The 22,640-nt window shown below is 34.4% G+C and overlaps 1 protein-coding gene across 4 annotated transcripts in view; it reads right to left on the bottom strand.

Moving 5' to 3' along the window:
- LOC138708997 (myrosinase 1-like) overlaps nt 1–21,517 on the bottom strand; it is a 42,474-nt gene extending 20,957 nt beyond the window's left edge. Inside the window, exons 1-4 of one of the 4 annotated variants that reach the window (XM_069839424.1) lie at nt 21,170–21,517; nt 12,232–12,365; nt 5,177–5,311; nt 2,040–2,162 (exon numbers count right to left, since the gene is read on the bottom strand). In XM_069839424.1, the coding sequence (XP_069695525.1) occupies nt 2,040–2,162; nt 5,177–5,311; nt 12,232–12,365; nt 21,170–21,257 (480 nt within the window). In that variant the 5' untranslated portion in view covers nt 21,258–21,517. Of the gene's footprint in view, nt 1–2,039; nt 2,163–5,176; nt 5,312–12,231; nt 12,366–18,030; nt 18,050–18,198; nt 18,355–21,169 lie in introns of those variants that run through there. The other 3 variants (XM_069839423.1, XM_069839425.1, XM_069839426.1) reach the window with 3 other exon arrangements.
- Between the last annotated feature and the right edge of the window lie 1,123 nt (nt 21,518–22,640).

Below are 22,640 nucleotides of genomic sequence, written 5' to 3'. Positions count from 1 at the left end.
AACTGTAAGTATTTATAAAAAACCTAATTAAACGTGAAACCATGAAGACTCTTTGCTTTTGTATAAATTTCTTTGTGTAGATGATATCTAATTAAAATTACTTGTCAGAAAAACAATACGTTTTAAGAGAAGAAATCTTCGATTAAAAGTCAGGAGTTTAGAAATTTTCATATATAACCGGAAGGAAGAGATCGCGATTTATTTAGTAAATATTATTCGAAGCATTTAAAAAAAAAAAAAGGTTATAATTAATAGTTAAACAGTTTTTCTTCTTAATTTCAGGGATTAGGAGTTCGTCTTAGTTTAATCGTCTAGAATAAAATGAATAGCAAGGATTTATATTCATTTTATATTGCAAAGTTTAACTGAACTACCACAAAACAAAAAAATTCAAACGAGAAAAAAGCTTGAGGCCTGTAGGTATGTTGATATTAGCACTAGGTATTGATGAAGACTACAATGTATTCAATTTTTCATACATTACAGAGTGAAGTGGTATAACTATGCAGATTGAAGGGGTAGAAATACATTAAAATAAATAAAATAAACTTATTATGCGTTTTGTAATTAAGAGCAAGGTTAATTAGAAAATTAGGCTTAAAATCTACGTTGTTTGGCAACAACGTATCGACGGCTCACCTACGAATACTCATACGAATTCAGGTCTGAATAACCACGGCCGACTTGATGCTCCTTTCACGAATCGAAGTGGGCATCTAGTCGGCCGTGGAATAACAGAATTCCGTCCCTAAATCACTGCAGAGAGCTTCTAGACTTCCTAATGGCACGAAATAACGATACGTGTTGATTGTTTTATTTAATTTGCAAGAAAACCGTCCAATTTATTGAAAAAGTACAAAGGGATAAATCATGTCATATAATTTTGTCTAATCGTATGGATAGTAGCCTAAATATCTAGTAAACCAGTGTCAACATTTAGGGGAAAATTATTTTTTTCTGATAAGAACATTCATTTGGGACTAATATGATATTATATTTTTAAGTTTTACTCTATCCAAGGAATAAACTGTTAAATCTGTGTAGATTTAACAGTTTATTCCTACACAGTTATATTACTTCCACTCTGTATCGCCCACAACACCATATCACATTCTCCATTCTTAAACACAGAACATCCTCCTACTCTTCATCTTTCACCGTTTCTGCAGCTAATCTCTGGAACTCTCTACCACAACATGTCAGAGACTGTCGGACATTATCTAGTTTCAAAAATAAACTAAAGTTACACTTTTCCAATTCAGATTCCTTTCACTTATAAGCTCTTTTCTCTGCGATAGTTTTGTAAAAAATGTATGTTTCTTTTCTTACTTTTTTATTCTCTTGATCACCAGATGAATTTATTATCGTACTCTTTTTATTGTTGATTATATTTGAATTTCGTATTTTTTTGTTATTTTATTACATTCCATTTGTTGTATCCTTCCTTACGTTTTTCCCTGTTAACTATCTGTACAAACTGAGTTGCTTTTATTATATTCCAATCTTTAGATCTCTATTTTACTTTATTTTTTCTATTACGGTATTATTTTCATATTGTTTAGTGTCAATATTGTTATGCTATTATTTTTTTTTAATATGTTATTACCCTGCTCTTTAATTTTTTGTTAAATTTTCATTCCTTGTATACTTTGTCACCTGGTAGAGTGTAAGAGAAGGCCCTATGGCCTTAACTTTGACAGTATAAATACATAAATGAATGAATGAATGAATGAATGAATAAATAAATAAATAAATAAATAAATAAAAAGAAGCAAGCAAGCAAGTAAATAAATAAATAACTAAATAAATATGAAAATAAATAAATAAGTGAATAAATATATAAGTAAATAAGTAAGTAAATAAATAAATGAAAGAATGAATAAATAAATAAATAAATAAATAAATAAGTGAATAAGTGAATGAATAAATAAATAATAAATTTATTATTATTATTATTATTATTATTATCGATAGTATTGTATTACGTAACATGAGCTCTATCGCTATAGAATTTAAGTGTATAGGAATGCAATACTTACTCTGTCTCCGAAGTTGGTAAACAAAATGTGGGCATAATCTTCGAAATAGTTCGCTAAAATAGGATTTGTCCATCCTCCTAAGTTCTGCAAAGGCTGCGGCAAATCCCAGTGGAACATGGTGACCTGCAGAATTATGTACCTACGTTTAATTTTCAATCTCGTCAATAAAAGATGTATTGAATAAGATTTACAATACATTAAGGGCCGGTTGTTAAAGGCAGATGACTGGAGATTAATTTAGAACCAGGTTCTGAAAATGAACTGAGATTACGACTTGGTCCCATTGTATAATACTTAACTGTGTTTACATTAATCTAGTTAAAATCTAATCTGGATTCTCGGCTATTTCCATGAGAAACAGTATGGTAAAATCAGTATTTTCAATCAGAACCGTATAATTCCATATCATACTACCGTATTTGCTCGCGTATTTTACGCACCCTACTTTTTAAGGGATTATTTTGAACTTTATTTTTGCTCCGTGTATTTTGCGCACACATTTTACGTACATATTTTTTTCAGTGTAGTAGGGATTATGTACATATTTTTTTCAGTTTAGTAGGGATTTTCCTTCCCTACAGTCCATCGTAGGTCATTCACCAGCAACTGAAGTACCTGCTTCAGAAAGAAACCCCAAAGTCCCGCTACTTTAACAATGCTTGTCTTGGTAGAGACAACTTACAGGTATAGAAAATTAGCCCTACCGTAAATACTTACCTATACATATACTAATTGAGATAAACTCAGAACAGGACCTCTTATTTGAAAAATTCGCATATTTTACGCACCCCAATTTTTCAATGGTCAAAGTTAATTAAAAAGTGCGCAAATTACGCGAGCAAATACGGTGTGTTTTGTATAAAAAACGGACATATCCAACATTCTGTATGTGTTACAATTACCAATCCATTAAAAACCCGTAATTTCCAGTTCTTTGTGCAAGAGTGATAATATCTTATTGCTAATTGAAATTATTGTAAAAGTGTTATAATATATTCATTTTTCCATGATACAGTAGAATGAAAGTGAAAGATATCTAGGGAGATAACCTTTTCAGAAAAATGGCTTTATTCCTTTCCTTCCTTATTTATGTGGTTATTTCCGTACTGAAGGTGTCAAGGTACGCTTAAGAGGTCCTTGAGACCAATACGGTTCACCTGGTACTTTAAAAATTATTGTTTTTAAAGACAATTTGGAATGCAGAGTGAGTTCAGCTACACTGACTGGCAGATGCGAACAAGTTTCGTTTTAATCACCCCGACTTTCTACCCAGCGACCAGCTAGGTTACGAGCGACGGGCTCGATAACCAGCCAGGCTTCATCTTGTACAGTCTTAGAAAAATGTTGTCGCACAGAAAGTCCCAGAAGGAGGCAGTGCGCATCATCAGACGACGAGCGACCTGGTTCACAAGGGAAGGACTAGTTGAGATGAAATTAGTTTTGTTTCGTTGTATTAAACATACTTAATTGCCATCGACCTGGGCCGAGATCGAACCCGTAACCTCGATTTAGTGGATATATCTGTAGACATGTACACCATGTGCTATCAGTAGAAACTGATGTTTTGTGGGCTTTGTAATAGAAATAGGAACCAATCCGGCATTTACTTCTGTTTAGTAACTACTGTAAATTAGTTCCTAGTGTTTTTATGATAGAGAAACCCACTAAAAACCCTGATCAGATTGAACGGACTCGAGACCGGAACCCGAGATCTTCCGGACGTAATATCAGTCGTTTACCACTGAGTCACGTTGCTCGATAATGGAATTCGATTATAACAAAGATATCTTCGTAAAGTGAATTGAAACTATTTTTAACTATGTAGTGAGGATAATTTTGTACCGCTTTTTAATTTTATTTCGAGTGACTGATATTTCTTCTGTTTATGTGTTTGTATAATATTGTAGACTGTAGATAACTTTTGGGTATTTGCACTGTGTTATACAGAGATATCCAATTATAATTTTGAGAGGGAGAGATTTCGGATATTTGCTACGAAGTTACGAATGCACTTTTTAACACGTTTTACAGAGCTCTTATTCCGAAAATAAGTTTTGCTTTTCGAAAGTGGTTCTCATTTCGAAACTCTGAGTTACCAATCCTCTCTCCAAACCACATGTAAGGCGAAAAACACTAAGGGCCGATTGTATAAACCATTTAATCTTGCATCAGAGGTTAAATTGATCCTTGTTCTAGCTGGTCTTGGGATTTTGTGTCATATAAAGTCTAATCTGAGATTAATTTGTTTTAAACTAAAGTCAACTTTGACTGAAGAAATTTCTCCGATTAAGTTAGATGATCCAAGTTCAGTTATTTCTTTTCTGTTTGAAATATACGAGTGACAGATTGTGCAAATAAAATATCCATTATTATTAATATTAATAGATATAGTAGGTATATATATATATTTAATTTCTTGCCTTAATACACAAACAATCTTATATTTTATAAGGCTCTATCGTGTTCAGCAGTATCAAATAACATAACCTATAATTATATTATAACAACCATGGATATGATAGGTACATTCATAAATTTTCAATTAACTGTATTACTAAACGAAAATTGTCGTTTTATAAAGCTTTATTATGTTTAGCAGTATCAAACACCATAACATGATAACAATTTGGAGAGCAGTAAACTTTCTTCTTATTGTCTGCCATTATTTACATTGCACAAAACAAACCAGTGTCTCCAACAGAGTGTACGGAAAGTCGCCCAAAAGTAGTTGGAAAGTCGCTAGTTTTCTCATTATCAACAAAGAAAGATTAAATTTTGTCACTATGGGGCGCCAAAAAGGTCACTAAATCCCCATTTAAGCAATATAAAAGTTAAAAGAAGTTGTTGTTGAAAAAGAGTTAAAGTCGCTAGATTGGCAACACTGAACACACTTGTACAACATATTTCACCTGTTTATGCGATGTTGCCAAATGCTTTTCACGTGAACTTAGATTGCATTTGAACCTAGGTAATTTGATCGCAGAAAAGTTTTATACAATAGAAGAAGTGTCTGAACTCGGTTCACTTTTCGATCTTCGATCAAAGTTGATCTTTAGTCAGGGAGTTTTATACAATTGGGCCTAAAACAGTTAAACTTATCCAGTCGAATACAGTTACAAACAACTGTTCATACGTACCAGAGGTTCTATATCATTTGCTATCAGCTCGTTGATTAGGTTGTTGTAGTAGTCAATACCTGCTTGGTTCACCTTGTTTGCGTGCCCAGTAGGAAGAATCCTTGACCATGAAATGGAGAAGCGGTAGAAATGCACCTGAAATTGTACGGACGTAAACATGTATGAAAATCACTTTTAGGGAATAAAAGAAGAAAAAATCACTCAAAATATATTATAATATGGTACCTACTTCGGATTACTAGATATACCTTTATCTCTAATTAGTTGAATTTGCATGAAGACATACCAGAGTATACGTTATGGTGCTTGAAAAATAGAGATATTTCCTCTTGTAGAATGAGGACAGTAAAAATTGCACTATTATTATGTTCATCACAAGACTCATTGTAATAAAGGTGAATGTTTTCATCCCGTCACTTTCTGTATAATTTTTCTAGAATTTATTTAATATGCACACTAAAAGGATTCATATTTTCTTTATTTTTCCTCGTGAGAATAGAAGAGAAGTCAATATTAATCTCAAGAGTGATAGTAGAACTTTTAAAATCGTTTATTTAACGACGCTATGACGTATCAGCCGCAAGAATATTTAATGACAGCGAGATGTTAATTTGATGAGATGAGGTCGAGGATTCACGTCATGGTTTATTTAACATTCGCTTTACAGTTACGGAAAGTCTAGGGGAAAAACAAACCAGATGATAAACCTTAGCGGGATTCGAACCCACGTCCGAACGCGGCCTCGGATCAGAAATGAGCTCCTTATCCCTGAGATATGTCGGTGGCAATACTGAATTCAATCTAGGAACATCTGAAGGAGCAAGACACAAAACATTGCGTGAAATAATAATTGCCCAATTATTGGACAGGTAACAGCAAAAGACTACGAAATTTGTGTATTGTAATTTTTTAGTTTTGAAAATTAAATAAAGTTTGGTTTTAATAGCAGAAATATTTTGTTAAAGTTGTATCGAATACGAGGGAAAGACAGTAAGTTCCAATTTCTGACGTACAGCTGTTAAAAGAAAAAGTGGCCGCTCCCTAGACACTAAGTTCCCTTCGGCTATATCCGCTACAATTCGGAGACAGACGACACAAATGGCTGTGAATGAAGTGAAGATTAATAGTTCAAGTGCAAGTTTGTGTAAAAGGTGCAAAAGGAAAGTGGTGAATGGAGTTAAATGTATGGACTGTGAAAGTTATTTTCATAATAGTTGTGCGTCTTTCATGACTAACATAAAGATCTTGGATGCCAATACTGTCAAATGTTGTGATGTGGAAGAAGATAATGATTGTGACGAAGTTTTTTCTAATATGTTGAAAGGAATAACGGATAATGAGGGTAAAATTGATATTAATATATTTAAATATATTATTAGGCAGAAAGATTGTATAATTGCGGAACTTAGGGAAAAAGTGAAATTGCTTACACAACACGTAGAGTTGTTAACTATGGTTAAGGATGGTTCTTCACTAAAACAAATGAAAATAGACACGAGCCCTAAGTGTGATAGTAACATTAAGGTTGTCCAAACTACAAATGAAAATCCGGGTGCTTCGACAGTGGGTTCCAATTCGGATCCTAGCAATGGAAGTGATATAAATAAAGTTTCGTTTGCTGATGTTGTAAAAGGAAGGAAGATGAAGACAGGTAAACAACATCAGAAACTTACTTTCTGTGGTACAAGTGCCGTTAGTAATCTCAAAGTAATCTCGAAAGTATCAAGAAATAAAGCTGTTTTTGTAAGTAGGTTTGCACCAGATGTGACAGAGTCTGAAATAAATCAATATCTTCGGTCTCGTAACTTAAAGCCTATCAAAGTAACGAGATTAAAAACAAAACATGATTCTTATGCTTCCTTCCACGTTGAAATTGACGAACAGAACTTTGGTAGTGTGTTTTCAGCAGAGTGTTGGCCTGAAGGCTGCTTTGTGTCAGAATTTTACTGTGTTCTTAGAAATGAGCAGTTATTCCAGCCACCTAATAATAATCAGATACCGTCTGAGTGACTGAGTCAAGGTTGTAAGTTAACCTCTAATGGCTCTACTAACATTTTATATTGGAATGTACAAAGTTTATCTAATAAGACTGATTATATTTCTGTTCTTATTAAGGAATACAATGTTCATATTTTATGTATTTCTGAACACTGGTTAAATCGTGAAGAACTGTCTTTAGTGAATATACCTGGTTTTGTTTTGGCTGACAGTTTTTGTAGACCTCTATCGAAACAACATGGTGGTTCTGCTATTTTTGTGCAAGAAAGTCTAAAATTTGATAGTGTAATTAATCTTTCATCGGTGATTAAATCTTACTTATTTGAAGTATGTTCTACGTACATTTCTGCTATGAACTTATTGTGTGTGGCTTTTTATAAAGTTCCTGATTGTAATAGAACTGATTTAATATATTTTATAATAGTTTGAATGATCTTCTGGAATCAACTTTTAAAATTGATAAAAATATTAATATTGTATTAGCTGGGGATTTTAATATTGATTTTATTTGCACTGATAATCAGGATGCTAAAATATCATTAATTTATTTATAAGTTTTGGTGTAAGACTTACTATTTTTGAACCAACTCGCCCTGGTAATAATGGAAATATAGGTACATGTATAGATAATGTTGTTACCAATGTTGATGATAATCTTTGTACAGCAGGTGTTGTTCCTACTATATTCTCTGATCATGAGGCGATATGCTTTAAAATAAATAGTACTTATAACATTTTACCTGATAATACTATAATGTATTCAAATCCCATACGTGTTTTTAATGACTTAAGTATATCTTATTTTGTTTATTTACTTATGAATTTAAATTGGTTTAATATATATATATATATATATATATATATATATATATATATACATTGGATAATGTTAATGATAAAGTTAATTATTTTCTTTCACTTTTTATTGATTAATAAACAAAGCTTTTCCCTTTGTTGATAATACAATCGTGCCAAATACGAGGAAATATAATTATAATAAGTGGTATACTAATGAGCTCCATAATCTTAAACAGAGATGTCTTTTATTTTATGATTTATATGTTTATCAAGGTATTGATGAGTTTAAAGATATCTATCATGAAACGAAAAAATTATATAAAAGAAATTTAAGGAGTACAAAAATTAATTACTTTTCAAATTTAATTAATGATTCTAATAATAAAACCAAAATGACTTGGTCAATTATTTCTAGTCTTACAAACAGCCAGTCTAAATCTAAAGTTTCTTCATCAGATATTGATGCTGACCAATTTAATAATTTTTTTATTGATAATGTTAATTTCATTGTTAATAACCTCACAAAAAATCACCATGCTCAAGATTTTTTAGTTAATAGAGTCAAACCTATTCAGACATTTGCTTTTAAACATTTTGGTGTTGATGAAATTTATGATGTTATTTTAGGTATGAACAATAGCCCTTGTCTTGATGTGTATGGCATTAATTCTAAAATATTGAAGATTGCTTCGGTATACATTATTGAGCCTCTTGCCCATATTTTTAATTGCTGTATAGACTCTGGAGTTTTTCCTGATTCTTTTAAGTTTGTTAAGGTAATACCTATTTTTAAAAAAGGTTGTAGAAATGAGATATCTAATTATAGACCTATAAGTATAATACCTACTTTGTCGAAGGTTTTTGAGATTTTGCTTAAGAAACAAATTTACAATTACTTTGAATCTAATTCTTTGTTTACCAACTGTCAATATGGTTTTAGGACTTCACATAGTACTGTGGAGGCTGTGGTGTCCTTTGTTAAACGTTGTTTTGTGGGTATTGAAAATGGTTATCATATTAGTAGTAGTTTTTATGATTTCTCAAAGGCTTTCGACACAGTTTCTCATGAAACTATTTTACTTAAGCTTAAATATTATGGTTTTAATGGTCTTAGTGTAAAATTTTTAGCGTCTTATTTGAATGATAGGCATCAATCTGTTTTGGCAAATGGTAAAAGGTCACAGTATCAGGTATTAAAATCTTTATTGTTTATTATTTATGTTAATGATCTTCCAGACTATATTCGGGATGAATGTTCTGAGTCTTTCATGTTTGCTGATGATTTAGCAGTTAATACTATTCATAAAAATAGTGACATATTGTCTATGGAACTTGCTGATGTATCAAGTAGGATTGTTGATTGGTGCAGTGCGAATAACCTTATGATTAATTCTAACAAAACTGTTAAATTAAACTTTGGTATTAATCGTCTTACTACTGTTAGTAATACTGCTGTTAGGTTTCTGGGCATCTTTCTTGAGCCTAGAATGGGATGGAAAACTCATGTTGACTATGTTGCTAAGAAATTAAGTAAAGGCCTATATATGTTAAGGTTGTTAAGGAATAATTTACCTAACAAGGTATTGTTTACAATATTTCATAGCCATATACAAAGTCATTTAAATTATGGTATTATTCTTTGGGGTCACCATACTTCTGCTCAAGCGCTTTTCATATTACAAAAGAAAGCTTTAAGATTAATTTATGGAGTACCAAATACGACTCATTGTAAACCTCTTTTTATAAGGTCACAAATCTTGACATTGCCGTCTATGTATGTATTGGCCTGTCTTCTTTACATTCGGAATAACATTAATAATTACATAGCATGTACTTCTGTTCATAAATATTCTACATGAAATAATACAAATTTATATATTGACAAATGTAAATACAGTATTACTCAAAATAGTTTTCTATTCTTTGCTTTTAAATTATTTAATAGTTTACCTGTTGATATAAGGAATCTTCCATTCCGAGTGTTTAGGACACGAATTAGGACTATATTATTGGCAAATCCATTGTATGATGTCGATGGGTTTTTTAATATTCATGTATCTTAATTTGTATCCATTGTATGATATCATGTATTTTAAATTGTATATGACGATGCCATACATGTTCCACATGTTTTTGCAAAATAAACTATCTATCTATCTATCTATTACATGTTGTTGGACCATGATGTCTGCTATATACAGTTGTAATGAAAGTTTTCTACATGTTACACTTGTAGCATAATGGTAGCGTTCCGGGCTGGTATACGTAAGGTCGGGTGTTCAAACACCCCCGAGTGGTTTTTATGTTTTTTTTTGTTTGTTTTTAAGATAGAGAGAAAACATAGGATAATTGCTGCTGTCTCTTTTATGACTGTTTTAGTAGACCTAATTAACATCAGGTTCATGAATGCATTATGGCATGACTTTATCATTATTTATTATGACATTATGACTGAGAATGGTAAGAAAGAAAAAAATTATACTCAACAAAAATATCTTCCGTGACAAACAAAACAAGCATACTGGCGTCTGCCTCAGAAAATTCAAATAATTAAAAGTTAAAAAACGAAACCAAAAGCCACGATTCAATATTTAGTCCACCTTCCTCCAATCTCGATCACATTTTGCAGTCGATGGACATGTTCTGAACAAACTTCCACAAATCATCAGGACGTCTAAGAGGGGGATTGGGCCAATTTTTCCGCATATTATTATCCTTTTTTACTTGTGTCTTCAGTTGGAAGAACGTCTGATTTCAGATGTCAACGTTTCAGGCTCAAATCTTTATAAATAAGATACGTTTATCAATATTACGTACTATTAAATCAGTACAAAATACCAAAATCCCAATTCGTCGCTGTCTCTGAACGGATGACATTCCGAAGAAAAAACTAGCACTAGTATTATACAACTCTATTTTTCCAAATCTAACATTAAATGTATGCTAGTTATATCGCTAAATAACATAATAGAATATAAATGATAACTTGAATATTATTTATATCGCTAAAGAACGACAACAGAATATAAATGGTAACTTGAATATTATATTATTTAATTCGCTAAAGAACGATAACAGAATCTAAATAAATACTTTAATTTTATTTATATAGCTAAAGAACGATAATATAATAAAAATGATAACTTGAATATTATTTTTAACACTAAAGAACTATAACAAAATATAAATGATAACTTGAATATTATTTTTACCGCTAAAGAAATATAAGAGAATATAAATTGTAACTTGAATATTATTTATAACACTAAAGAACTGTAACAGAATATAAATGATAACTTGAATATTATTTATATCTCTGAAGAACGATAGCAGAACACAAATGACAACTTGAATATTATTTATATCGCAAAAGAATGATAACAAAATAAAATGATAACTTGAACTCACAACTTTCGAATGATTAAGCGAGCACTCTGCCGCTACCCTACGAGACACACATATCAAATGACTCTATAGTTCCGAAACTGCTTCTACAAGCGCATGCGTCATATAATATCACCGTGGTCCGAAGTGAATTAAAAAATATTCGCTGCTGCCACTTTTTTTGACACCTGTACAAATATGTCTTTCTCCTCACTAGGTATGGGGAGATAGCTTGAAAATTGATCGCCATACAAAAATACAACCATTCAGTGTTCTCCCTGTATTAAGCTTGTTCTCCTTGTTTTCCCCTTTTATCCTTCTATTCCCAATCTTCCTCATTGTATTCTCTTTATATTGCTCTTGTTCCCCTTGTATTCCCCTTGTTCTTGTCTTCACCTTATTCTCATTGTATTTCCCTTTTTATCCTTGTATTCTCCTTCTATTGCTCTTTTTCTCCTTGTCTTCCCCTTGTTCTCCTTTCTTTCTCCCTGTTCTTGTCTTCCCCTTGTTCTCTTTGTATTTCCCATGTTCTCCAAAAAGGTACCAATATTCATAGTGTTATAAAGGCTTAAGGAAGACGTCGAAATATAACTGCGTCTGCAGAAAAGATCCCCTTTCAACAGAAGGTGAAATAAATTTATCTAACTTATACAACGTATCTCTACAGACAATGGAATTATATAGAAAATTAGGCGGAGTATATATCATATACGTAATTATTGGTTTGTTTTCTTCTTGTGGCTTTATTACATTAAACATTGAAGAAAAGGGAACCTTACTTCCTTATTCTCCTTAATACAACATATTTCTTTCAGAATCCATTCCACTGGAATGGTTTTTAAAGCCAAGTTCTTAATTTAACACAATAAACTTACTCCCAATTCCTTGAGAAGCCGCACATCTTCTTTATACAAATGATAGGAATCGGCAGCAACGTCACCGTTTGAATTGTCACTGATTGTTTCTGGATGATTATGTGTCATCCAGTCCCAAATATTTTCTCCTTTTCCTAAAAACAGAAAAGATCACAAGGATAAAGCAAAATGAAACTCTGCCTTTTAAGAACAATAATATTCAAGCACATGTGCTCCTGAAAAAAAGGGCTTATCGCACATAATAGTAGGCCTAAGAGCAGTTTTCGTTCAAATTAGGTTTAACCATTCTTATATGTACTATATACATAGGGTGAACCATAAATAATGTGATTAATTTCAGGGGGTTATTCTTTGAGATATTTTAAACAAAAAAGTTTGAATCCAAGAGGAAGAGGAAGAGAGGAAGACAAAAAGTTTATTGACATGGACAGGACACAAGGGATAACTAAAACAATGAGCGAAAGGGGATTGGAAGATGAGACTAGGGAGAATAGGAAAGATTGAAGAAAGGCTACAGAATTCTGAAAATAGGTACAGGAAAATGTTTTAGGACATTGTAAAACCTGATACCAAAATAATTACTGAATTATGTTTAATAAAGTTGCAATAATTTAAATGTAAATTTCTTTGCAATAACTCTGCATGTGCTCTTGTATGTATGTATGTATGTATGTATGTATGTATGTATGTATGCGGAATTTTGTCCCGCAGGAGTTCTTTTACATGCCAGTAAATCTACTGACATGAGCCTGTCGTGTGCGCCATCCTAGTAGACTGTGTATCTGTTTATGTATGTATGTATGTATGTATGTATGTATGTATGTATGTATGTATGTATGCATGCATGTATGCATGTAGACTTTTAAATTATGGTTTATTTAACGACGCTCGCAACTGCAGAGTTTATATCAGCGACGCCTGTGTGCCGGAATTTTGTCCCGCAGGAGTTCTTTTACATGCCAGTAAATCTACTGACATGAGCCTGTCGCATTTAAACACAACACACTTAAATGCCATCGACGTGGGCCGGGATCGAACCCGCAATCTCGAGCATTAGAAGGCCAGCGCTATACCGACTACGCTACCGAGACCGACTGTATGCATGTATGTATGTATGTATGTATGTATGTATGTATGTATGTATGTATGTAGCCATAACAGTTATCGAGGACGATATTATTTGATTTAGCCTAGCAACAGAAATTTTGCTGCATATTTTGCCCAATTTATGCAAGCGTAACTTGTGTACTCACTGCTTATACTTAAAAGAGATAACCTAATGGTAACGAATGTGAAAACACTGTGACGGAATTTAAGTAATTTTAAATTATCTGACACTAATACGTAAACAAAAAAAAGATAGTTTCAAGAACGAAATGAGTACTGCTAGCAGAACGACTTGTATGATAAGGAATTCCGCGTAAGTCTGGCTCAATTTCGTGGTAAAATTTTTCAACGAAGATGGTGGTGAAGCAGACCCTCTGTAATAGTTTTTACTTTTCAATTGACTAAATGAATTATGAATGAATTAGGCTAATATATTCCATTAGGAGCTAAGACTTCCCAAGTAGTGAGAGCTCCTTAGTTATCGTCGTCGTCATCGTCATCGTCGTCGTCGTCGTCATCATCATCATCATCCTTTCAAGAAGTCGACCTGGTTGGCAAGTTGGTATAGCGCTGGCCTTCTATGCCCAAGGTTGCGGGTTCGATCCCGGGCCAGGTCGATGGCACTTAAGTGTGCTTAAATGCGACAGGCTCATGTCAGTAGATTTACTGGCATGTAAAAGAACTCCTGCGGGACAAAATTCCGGCACATCCGGCGACGCTGATATAACCTCTGCAGTTGCGAGCGTCGTTAAATAAACCATAACATTTCATCCTTTCAAGTAGTAGGCCTGTTACGGACTCCAAACATCTCTTGTGAGATCTTCCAATAAATCTTTTCCCTCGTGGTGTGTGCTGAAGCATCTGACTAGGTAATCTGATGCGATCTATTCTTTGCACAATGCACATGCTGTAGCCAGTCTTGTCTATATTATTATAGGTATTGAACAATAGGTGTTATTGTCTTTAATGTCAGTGTTCTTCTTGTGATCCAGAAGACTATAGAAAGCAATTCTTCGTAAAAATCTAATTTTTACAGCTGTGAATGTTCGGTCATCTTGGAGTCGAATAGTACAGACTTCACTACCATAGCTGGGAACTGATCGTGTCAAAATTTTATATAATTTAGTTCTTGTATGTTTTAGGACTTTTGCAACTGGAAAGACTTGGTTAATGATTATTAAAAATGTATTATAATTTTGAATTTTATTAGAAATATCACACTCTTCAAGATAAGTTATCGTGTAACCTAAATATTTCAACGCTCCAGTATGAAATTATCGATGCAAATCATACTTCTCACTGGATGTTTCCCCTTAAAATCCATTATTTTTGTTTTTCCTTTCTGAGATTTCTAAGTTATAATTTTTGCTATGAGATTTAAGTCGTGAATAGAGTACTGCAATTCATCTTCGATATTGCCAAAAAGGTCATTAGTTAGAATATCTATTAAGGGGTACTGATGCATAGTTGGCCTTTGACCTTCATTACAAAAAGAAGCGAAAGCAGTAATCATTAGAAAAGAGTATGATGTCAGATAGTTACGCCATGTTTATTGATAAAAAGTTTAGACGATTCTATATCGTGCATTTTTTAAATAATAGATAAAAAGTTCAATTTTGATGAAAATTAATATATTTGCCGGTGGAAAAGTACTTATTTTCGAAAGGGTCATCCGGCAAGGAAATGAATGCGGATATATGATACATGGAGGAATCACTGTCCTTCCTACATCATTATAAAAATTGGGTTTTAGAATTTAAAAGAGGAAAAACGAAGATTAGAGATGCACACAGTATCGGAAGATCTGTTTCTGCGACCACTGCAGAAAATATCGATGCCGTCCATGACATGATTTTGGAAAATCGACGAATTGGTCTCAGACATATCAGAGACATTGACAATTTAGTACGAACGTCGGTTTCATGAATGCCTACCGGACTCAATGTCTGGCCTGGAATAATCATAGATATAGGGAGCACAATGGGTCAATGTAAGCCTAAGTGCCAGCTCTTCAAAAACCAGGTGGGGTATTCATATCAGTGTTCTGTAAAAACTTCAGAAAAGCTACTGAAAGACGCACTTATCTAACTTAATCGGTGAGTAATTACTACTTGTACTAAATTTCGCTTCTCTTCACTTCGTCGTAATGTCCATGTTTCTGCCCTATACAATACTACACTCCACAAAAACACTTTACTAGTCTCTTCCTTAGTTCTCTCTCCAGAGGTCCGTAGAAGATGCTCCTTTTTTTATTAAAAGCTTCCTTGGCCATTGCTATTCTCCTTTTGACTTCCTGGCAGCAGCTCATGTTACTGCTTATAGTATACCCCAAGTATTTGAAGCTGTCCACTTGCTCTACTGCCTCATTTAGAATTCGAAAGTGTATCTTCTTTACTTTTCTTTCTATGACCATGGTATTCGTCCTGTTGGGATTTATCTTCATCTCATATTGCTCACAGCTATCATTTAGCTCCAGTAGCATATCCCTTAGTAATGTCTCCTCTTCTGCTAACAACGCCATATTATAAGCAAATCTTACACACTTTATTCTTATTCCACCTACTATCACTCCGAGTTTGGGGAAAACCTCGGAAAAAACTCAAACAGGTTATCAGCCCAAGCGGGAATCGAACCCGCGCCCAAGCGCAACTGCTGATCGGGAGGCAAGCGCCTTAAGTCTTGGTTTTTCTGAACCGACGCATGCGACGTGCGAGGTTCGAGGCCCGCCTCGCACAAATCCGGACTATAGGAGAGATCATGAGTGGTTTCTGTAACTGCGAGATGCGAGGTCTGCGCACCTTGCAACTACAGAAACCACTCACTATCTTTAGTGTAGTCCGGATTTGTGCGAGGCGGACCTCGAACCTCGCACGTCGCATGCTTCGGTTCAGAAAAACCAAGACTTTAGCCGACTGAACTATACCGGTGGATAATTCCCATACTGACATTTAGTAGTATTGTAAAACAAAATGAAAGCTTTATTTCTTTAACTGTCCTCATTTTCTGTGTTCCCTTTACAACTGTCTCTGTTGTTAAGTGAGATTTGAATTATTGTTGTTTTCTTTTCTTTTTGCTGTTCGACCCACCTTCCCCCGACATAGGAGTATAAATCCCCCCGAGGTAAAGGTCTGAACCTCATATCCAAAGACTAGTTAATAGCCACTAGATCACAAGAGAATGGCAGTACACTGCAGATAATACATAAAAAATCACCATCTCGCTGTGATGGGTGGTATAATGTGTTTTTTTTTATGAAAATCTCAAAATCGGTTTCTTGTAGCATTCAAATATGTCTCTTTATATTTTGTATAGCGAGAAGACTAACAAAATACTGACTTCATTTAGGAGAAAGCCAATAAGGGTAAGTACAACACGTATTTTGCCGATCGTATATCTTTTCATAGCAAATCTTTGCAATTGATCATACAATTTAGGGGAGAATCGGATAATACCAGACAGCGGGTAATATCGGACAGTGAGTTTCTTTCATCTACCACACGATGATAGTACCTGATTGACATGGTTGAGCTTCTGTGATGTCGCATAGAGAAACGTAACCATGTCATTCAGGTACTACCATATGGTTGTAGATGAAAGAAACGCACTGTCCAATATTACCCGATGTCCGATACTACCCAACTCTCCCCTATAATTTTGTAAATCAGGGCTATTAACAAAAATGGCAATGATTCTCTCACATTCTTCAAATTGAAGTAATACTAGTGTGCTCTGTATGATGTTTCCAATAATTTTAATATAAAAGAAAATATTTCGTCTTAACGAAGAGTAAAGGTAAGCGTTCACTACATCGTATCGCACTCATCGGTCGAAACGCACGGATCGGAAAAAGACAATCTTTGCTGTAATTGTTATGTAACCGCGTTCACTACATCGTATCCACGCATCGCATCTCGGCAAATCCGTCCACGTTTCTCGGATGAGCAACTTTTCCGATGCGTGCGATCATGGCATTCTTTATTAAATCTATTGTAATTGGTCAACTGTTACTATTATGTTGTGCCATGTTCCGTGTCGCGCCAAAATGGCAGACGGAAAACTTATTTCGCTTGTATAAAATTGCGAAGAATTATATAGGCCTAATTTGAGGCGTTCTCATTGCAGTAATCAAGTCATTTCTTACATATATATTATGTAACCAATATTTCTTTCGTTTCTTCCTCTTCAATTAAGACGCATGGAACAATTACAAATTCTTATTCGCTAACAGTCATAATTAATAGACCTAACCTCAACTCCTCTGTTTTCAGCAATGTCAATATCGTACGACGTCATGTTTTAAACAGCTGATAGGGAATCCGATGAGGCGATGAGATGGAGCCGTTACAGTGAACGCACTGCAGTTAAAATATCCGTTGCGTGCGATTCGTACGAGGAGTGCGATACGATGTAGTGAACGCTTACCTTAAATTGAAGGGTTCAGAACCATAGTGGGCCAAGCGCCATTTACTAAAACCGTAGAAAACATGAGTTAAAATGAAGTTATTACCAAAATTCAATGGAGATAATATAGGCTAGCAAGTAATATAAAGTATACATATTACAACTAAATCATATGTCAATCTTCATTAAACTATGGTATTCACTTAACTTTAACCCTTACGTTCTCCGTTTTTAATAAATGGTGCTTGGCCCACTATGGCTCTGAACCCTTCAACTAGAATCAAAGCTTACAGAATTCTATTTCGAAACTTAACCACTCATTTTATAAAACTTTTCATTCCCCTATTTCCTTCGTTTACGCTAATCACATGAGTTTTACCAAACAACAGGTTGGCGTGTTCCCATATTAACAGCCTTGAGCACGAAAGATGTTTACATAAGTCTACATACTGTACGTACCATCCTCTGTCCATGCTCCTTCTACTTGATAAGCGGATGTCGCAACTCCAAACTTAAAATCTTGCGGAAATATGTAGTAGATCGTCATAGCGGAATACGAAATGCGTCACACTCGCCTGTCTCACAGACTTCCCAATGGAAAGTGTTTTCAACGAAGCTTTAAACTCGAACTAGTTATGATGGCATGAGAACAGACTGTGATTGGACAAGCCAGAATATATATTTTTATTTTCCGATAAAAAGACAAAGATAAAACTCAGTGAACATCCCATTAACGAGTCAACAACCGATTTACAGCTGCCAAGTGATGACTTCAGAAGGAAGTTGATAAAACGGTGCTCTAAGTTACTGGTGAACGTCATTTAATCTTAATAATCCGTGGCGCTACAGCCCACGAAGGGCCCAGACCGACCAGACGGCTGCTGGCCTCACGGCCAGCCAATATGGGAACACGCCACGGTCCCATACACTGGCCGAAATTTCATGAGAAAATTTCTTCCCCCACGAGGACTCGAAACAGCGCGCATTCCGTAGCGCGAGTCCCAGGCATGATGCCTTAGACCACGACGCCACGGCGCGGGACCCCATTTAATCTTATAAAACATAAATATTCAATAGAAACACTTGACAACAGATCTCATTGGGAGGAATATATTTTCAGTATTTGGTGACAATATTTATTTATCTATTTCATCAATCTTTGTTCAAGTCATGGCGGATTAGATGTGTTCCAGTTCTTAATCTGCCATCACTCTCTGTACAAATATTACAAAAACTAATACACATTGAACCTATAAGTGTCATCCTCTATTCACCATAATAATAATAATAATAATAATAATAATAATAATAATAATAATAATAATAAGTATAGCTCTTGTAGTTGAAACTCTTACTTTAACTTTTTAATTTCTATACTCCTGCGGTCATCAGAACACTGCACTCTCGGGCTAGCGTCTCTTACCCGCGGACAAGACACTGCCCTAACGTGCAATCGTCGCTGCTGGCGGTTATGCTGTTTCTCTATCCATTGTGCACGACGGAGCAGAGTTCCTTACTCTCCATGCACTCTACCCATTTCAGCGAGTGCTGACGACCACTGCTATACTCAATCTCTCACCGTATTCATAGACATTCTTAGCGCGGGCTTCCGGTGGATGATCAGCGAACTAACGTTTTTCGTATTCATAAACCAGTGTTAGCGATATGATATGATATGATATGATATGATATGATATGATATGATATGATATGATATGATATGATATGATATGATATGATATGATATGAATCCCATACAAGTAACCATTAGATAGCCGGGACTAGTTTAGCACGCTCGTAGCGTGGGCTAGCGAAATGTCTGATGTTATGTTTTTAAATGATATGTCAAGGACTTTCCAAATTTTAATACCAAGGAGATTGTAATCGTTGTCATTTTAAGTAATTTTATATAATTTCAATTTGTAAATTGGATAATGTCAAGTATATATAACTATGATTTAAAGTGCCTCGAGAGAAATAACGTTACATATAAATGGATATTGCTCCCTATTTAATGAAAATGAAATTCGTTCCCTTATAGTATAAGTTATATAAATAAAACAGGTTTACTTTCCTCTTTGCAACTTTATTTCTAGATTTATATGAAAAATTGAAAAGATAATAATATTTTTTGTCAATAAAAGAAGTTCGGAGAAGATAATATGAGCCACCGGCGTAGCTCAGTCGGCTGAGGCTGCTCCGGAGTTGCGCTCGGGCATGGGTTCAATCCCCACTTGGGCTGATTACCTGGTTGGGTTTAGGTAATCTATGGCGAATCCTCGGCCTCATCTCGCCAAATACCATCTCGTTATCACCAATTCCATCGACGCTAAATAACCTAGTAGTTAAAACAGCGCCATTAAATAGCCAAGTGAAAAGAAAATATGTAGGCCTATCAGATAATTTCTCTTGAAATTCCTTTCATGACACCGAATTGCTCAGTATCTATCTCTGCCCGATATGACGATTGTAGAGCATTTAAGAAACCTGATTTCAGAATTATTTTTAAATAGTCGATAGGAGTAAAAATTAAAATATATATCATAAAACATTTTAAGGTAAGAGATATGTTTGGAAGTAAATCCCGAAAAGACAAAGTATATGATTATGTCTCGTGACGGGAATATTGTACAAAATGGAAATATAAAAATTGGAAATTTATCCTTTGAAGAGGTGAAAAAATTCAAATACCTGGGAGCAATAGTAAAAAATATAAATGATACTCGGGAGGAAATTAAACAAAGAACAAATATGGGAAATGCCTGCTATTATTCGGTTGAGAAGATTTTATCATCCAGTCTGCTGTCAAAAAATCTGAAAGTTAGAATTTATAAAACAGTTATATTACCGGTTGTTCTTTATGGTTGTGAAACTTGGACTCTCACTTTGAGAGAGGAACATAGGTTAAGGGTATTTGAGAATAAGGTGCTTAGAAAAATGTTTGGGGCTAGGAGGGATGAAGTTACAGGAGAATGGTGAAAGTTACACAACACAGAACTGCACGCATTGTATTCCTCACCTGACATAATTAGGAACATTAAATCTAGACGTCTGAGATGGGCAGGGCATGTAGCACGTATAGGCAAATCCAGAAATGCATATAGAGTGTTAGTTGGGAGGTCGGAGGGAAAAATGACCTTTTGGGAGACCGAGACGTAGATGGGAGGGTAATATTAAAATGGATTTGAGGGAGGTGGGATATGATGATAGGGACGGGATTAATCTTGCTCAGGATAGGAACCAATGGCGGGCTTATGTGAGGGCGGCAATGAACCTCCGGGTTCCTTAAAAGCCAGTAAGTAAGTAAAACAGTTTAAGGTATTATATATGCTGAGTTACTGAAATACATTCCGAAAAACAATTATTTTAATGCAGCAATATAATTATTTATACTGTATTATAGTCGAATGATAAAGCTTTTTTAACTTACCATCTACATTCCAGGCTCCTTCTATTTGATAAGCAGAAGTGGCTACCCCGAATTTGAATTCCTGTGGAAATATGTAGTGAATTGTCATAATGAAGATGTATTCTTCACTAAGAATACACACACAACTGCAGTATATGTCCTGCAGCAACTCACATGACCTTCACAACAACCTCTGAACTGTTATTTAGTGATAACGACAAGTTTTCTCTTTTCCATGGACTTTCTTCACAAACATTAATCGTACATGTGTTTATTAAACACCTTTTTTACGTTTTTAAGTTGGATTTCGTTACTATCAGCCAAGCTTCTTGATATGTCGGTATATACATACGTAACACCAGAAATCTTATCAAGAGATACACCACACGCAAAGCAGTGTGTGTCTATATTAAGAAACATCTGTGACTTCCTGCTAGAACTTAATGTATGCCAACTGTAGCACGTGAGTGGCCGGAATAAAGGGAACGACTCAAGCTACTAAAGTAACATTAAAACGAAACTTTCATGACGTTATCGCATTATGGAACAAGTAACGAGTAGCAAACCAGGTTGTATAGTAATAAACGTAGGAATGTATTGGCACTGGCCAGTCCTGAGCGTATTTAAACTGTTAAAAATAATATAATCTCTAGAAGCACTGACACTTGTGATAGGAACTCTTCAACTTGCGATTAAAGTAAATGCTTACCTTACGAGGTTGCGTACCGAGCACAGGGCAGTCGAAATTAATCCCAGTCATATAATTGCCACGTCCGCCGAATTAACTCTGTGATAGCAAGTCTCCAGACTAGCCTGTCCCGAATCCGGTTCCATTCCTGGCGGGATCAGAAATTTTCGTCTAAAATTTCTACCTCAGGACTAGGAGAGGTGGTGGTGGACAATTTCTAATCACCAGATCAGTGATGTCAAAGCAAGAGCATTTTTCTGACGACGTCGTGAGCGGGCATCAAGCGCTAAGTATGGAAAGAGAAAGGGTTGTGTGTATGAATAAGCAATCTGTTGGATTAAGAAAAAAGTGGTGCACAAACTTCAGAGGGAACGTGAAATTTTATGTCGTTATTTTTATATGGCTTCTTTCTGATTGATAGTATCTATATTGTCTATGAAACAAAAGTACTAATACCAATTTCTTAATATTGCATTTATGTTTTAAATGTTAATAACATAATAAAGAGTTAAGAAGGAATATTCACATAAATTCCATAGTAGTACAACTATACTGTACTAAATGGATTAAACACATCATTCATAATGAAAGTGATATTCCAAAAAAATAGATTGTGTATGACATGATAAGTTGGGATTAATATTGGTGGTACTTTTAGCCTTATAAAAGTAATCAATAAACTAATCAAAACAATATTAGAGTACAAAGCAAAGTTACCTAGGTGCGGTATATATATTTAAATGTAACTAATATTCCATAACAAAACTCTTATCGCATTATGCTTTTAAAGTGATATTGGTGAGC

Source organism: Periplaneta americana, chromosome 11, assembly GCF_040183065.1.
Source record: "Periplaneta americana isolate PAMFEO1 chromosome 11, P.americana_PAMFEO1_priV1, whole genome shotgun sequence".
Taxonomy (NCBI): Eukaryota; Metazoa; Arthropoda; class Insecta; order Blattodea; family Blattidae; genus Periplaneta; species Periplaneta americana.
The sequence above is the reverse complement of the archived record's forward strand: the minus strand, read 5'-3'. Positions and strand labels throughout refer to the sequence as shown.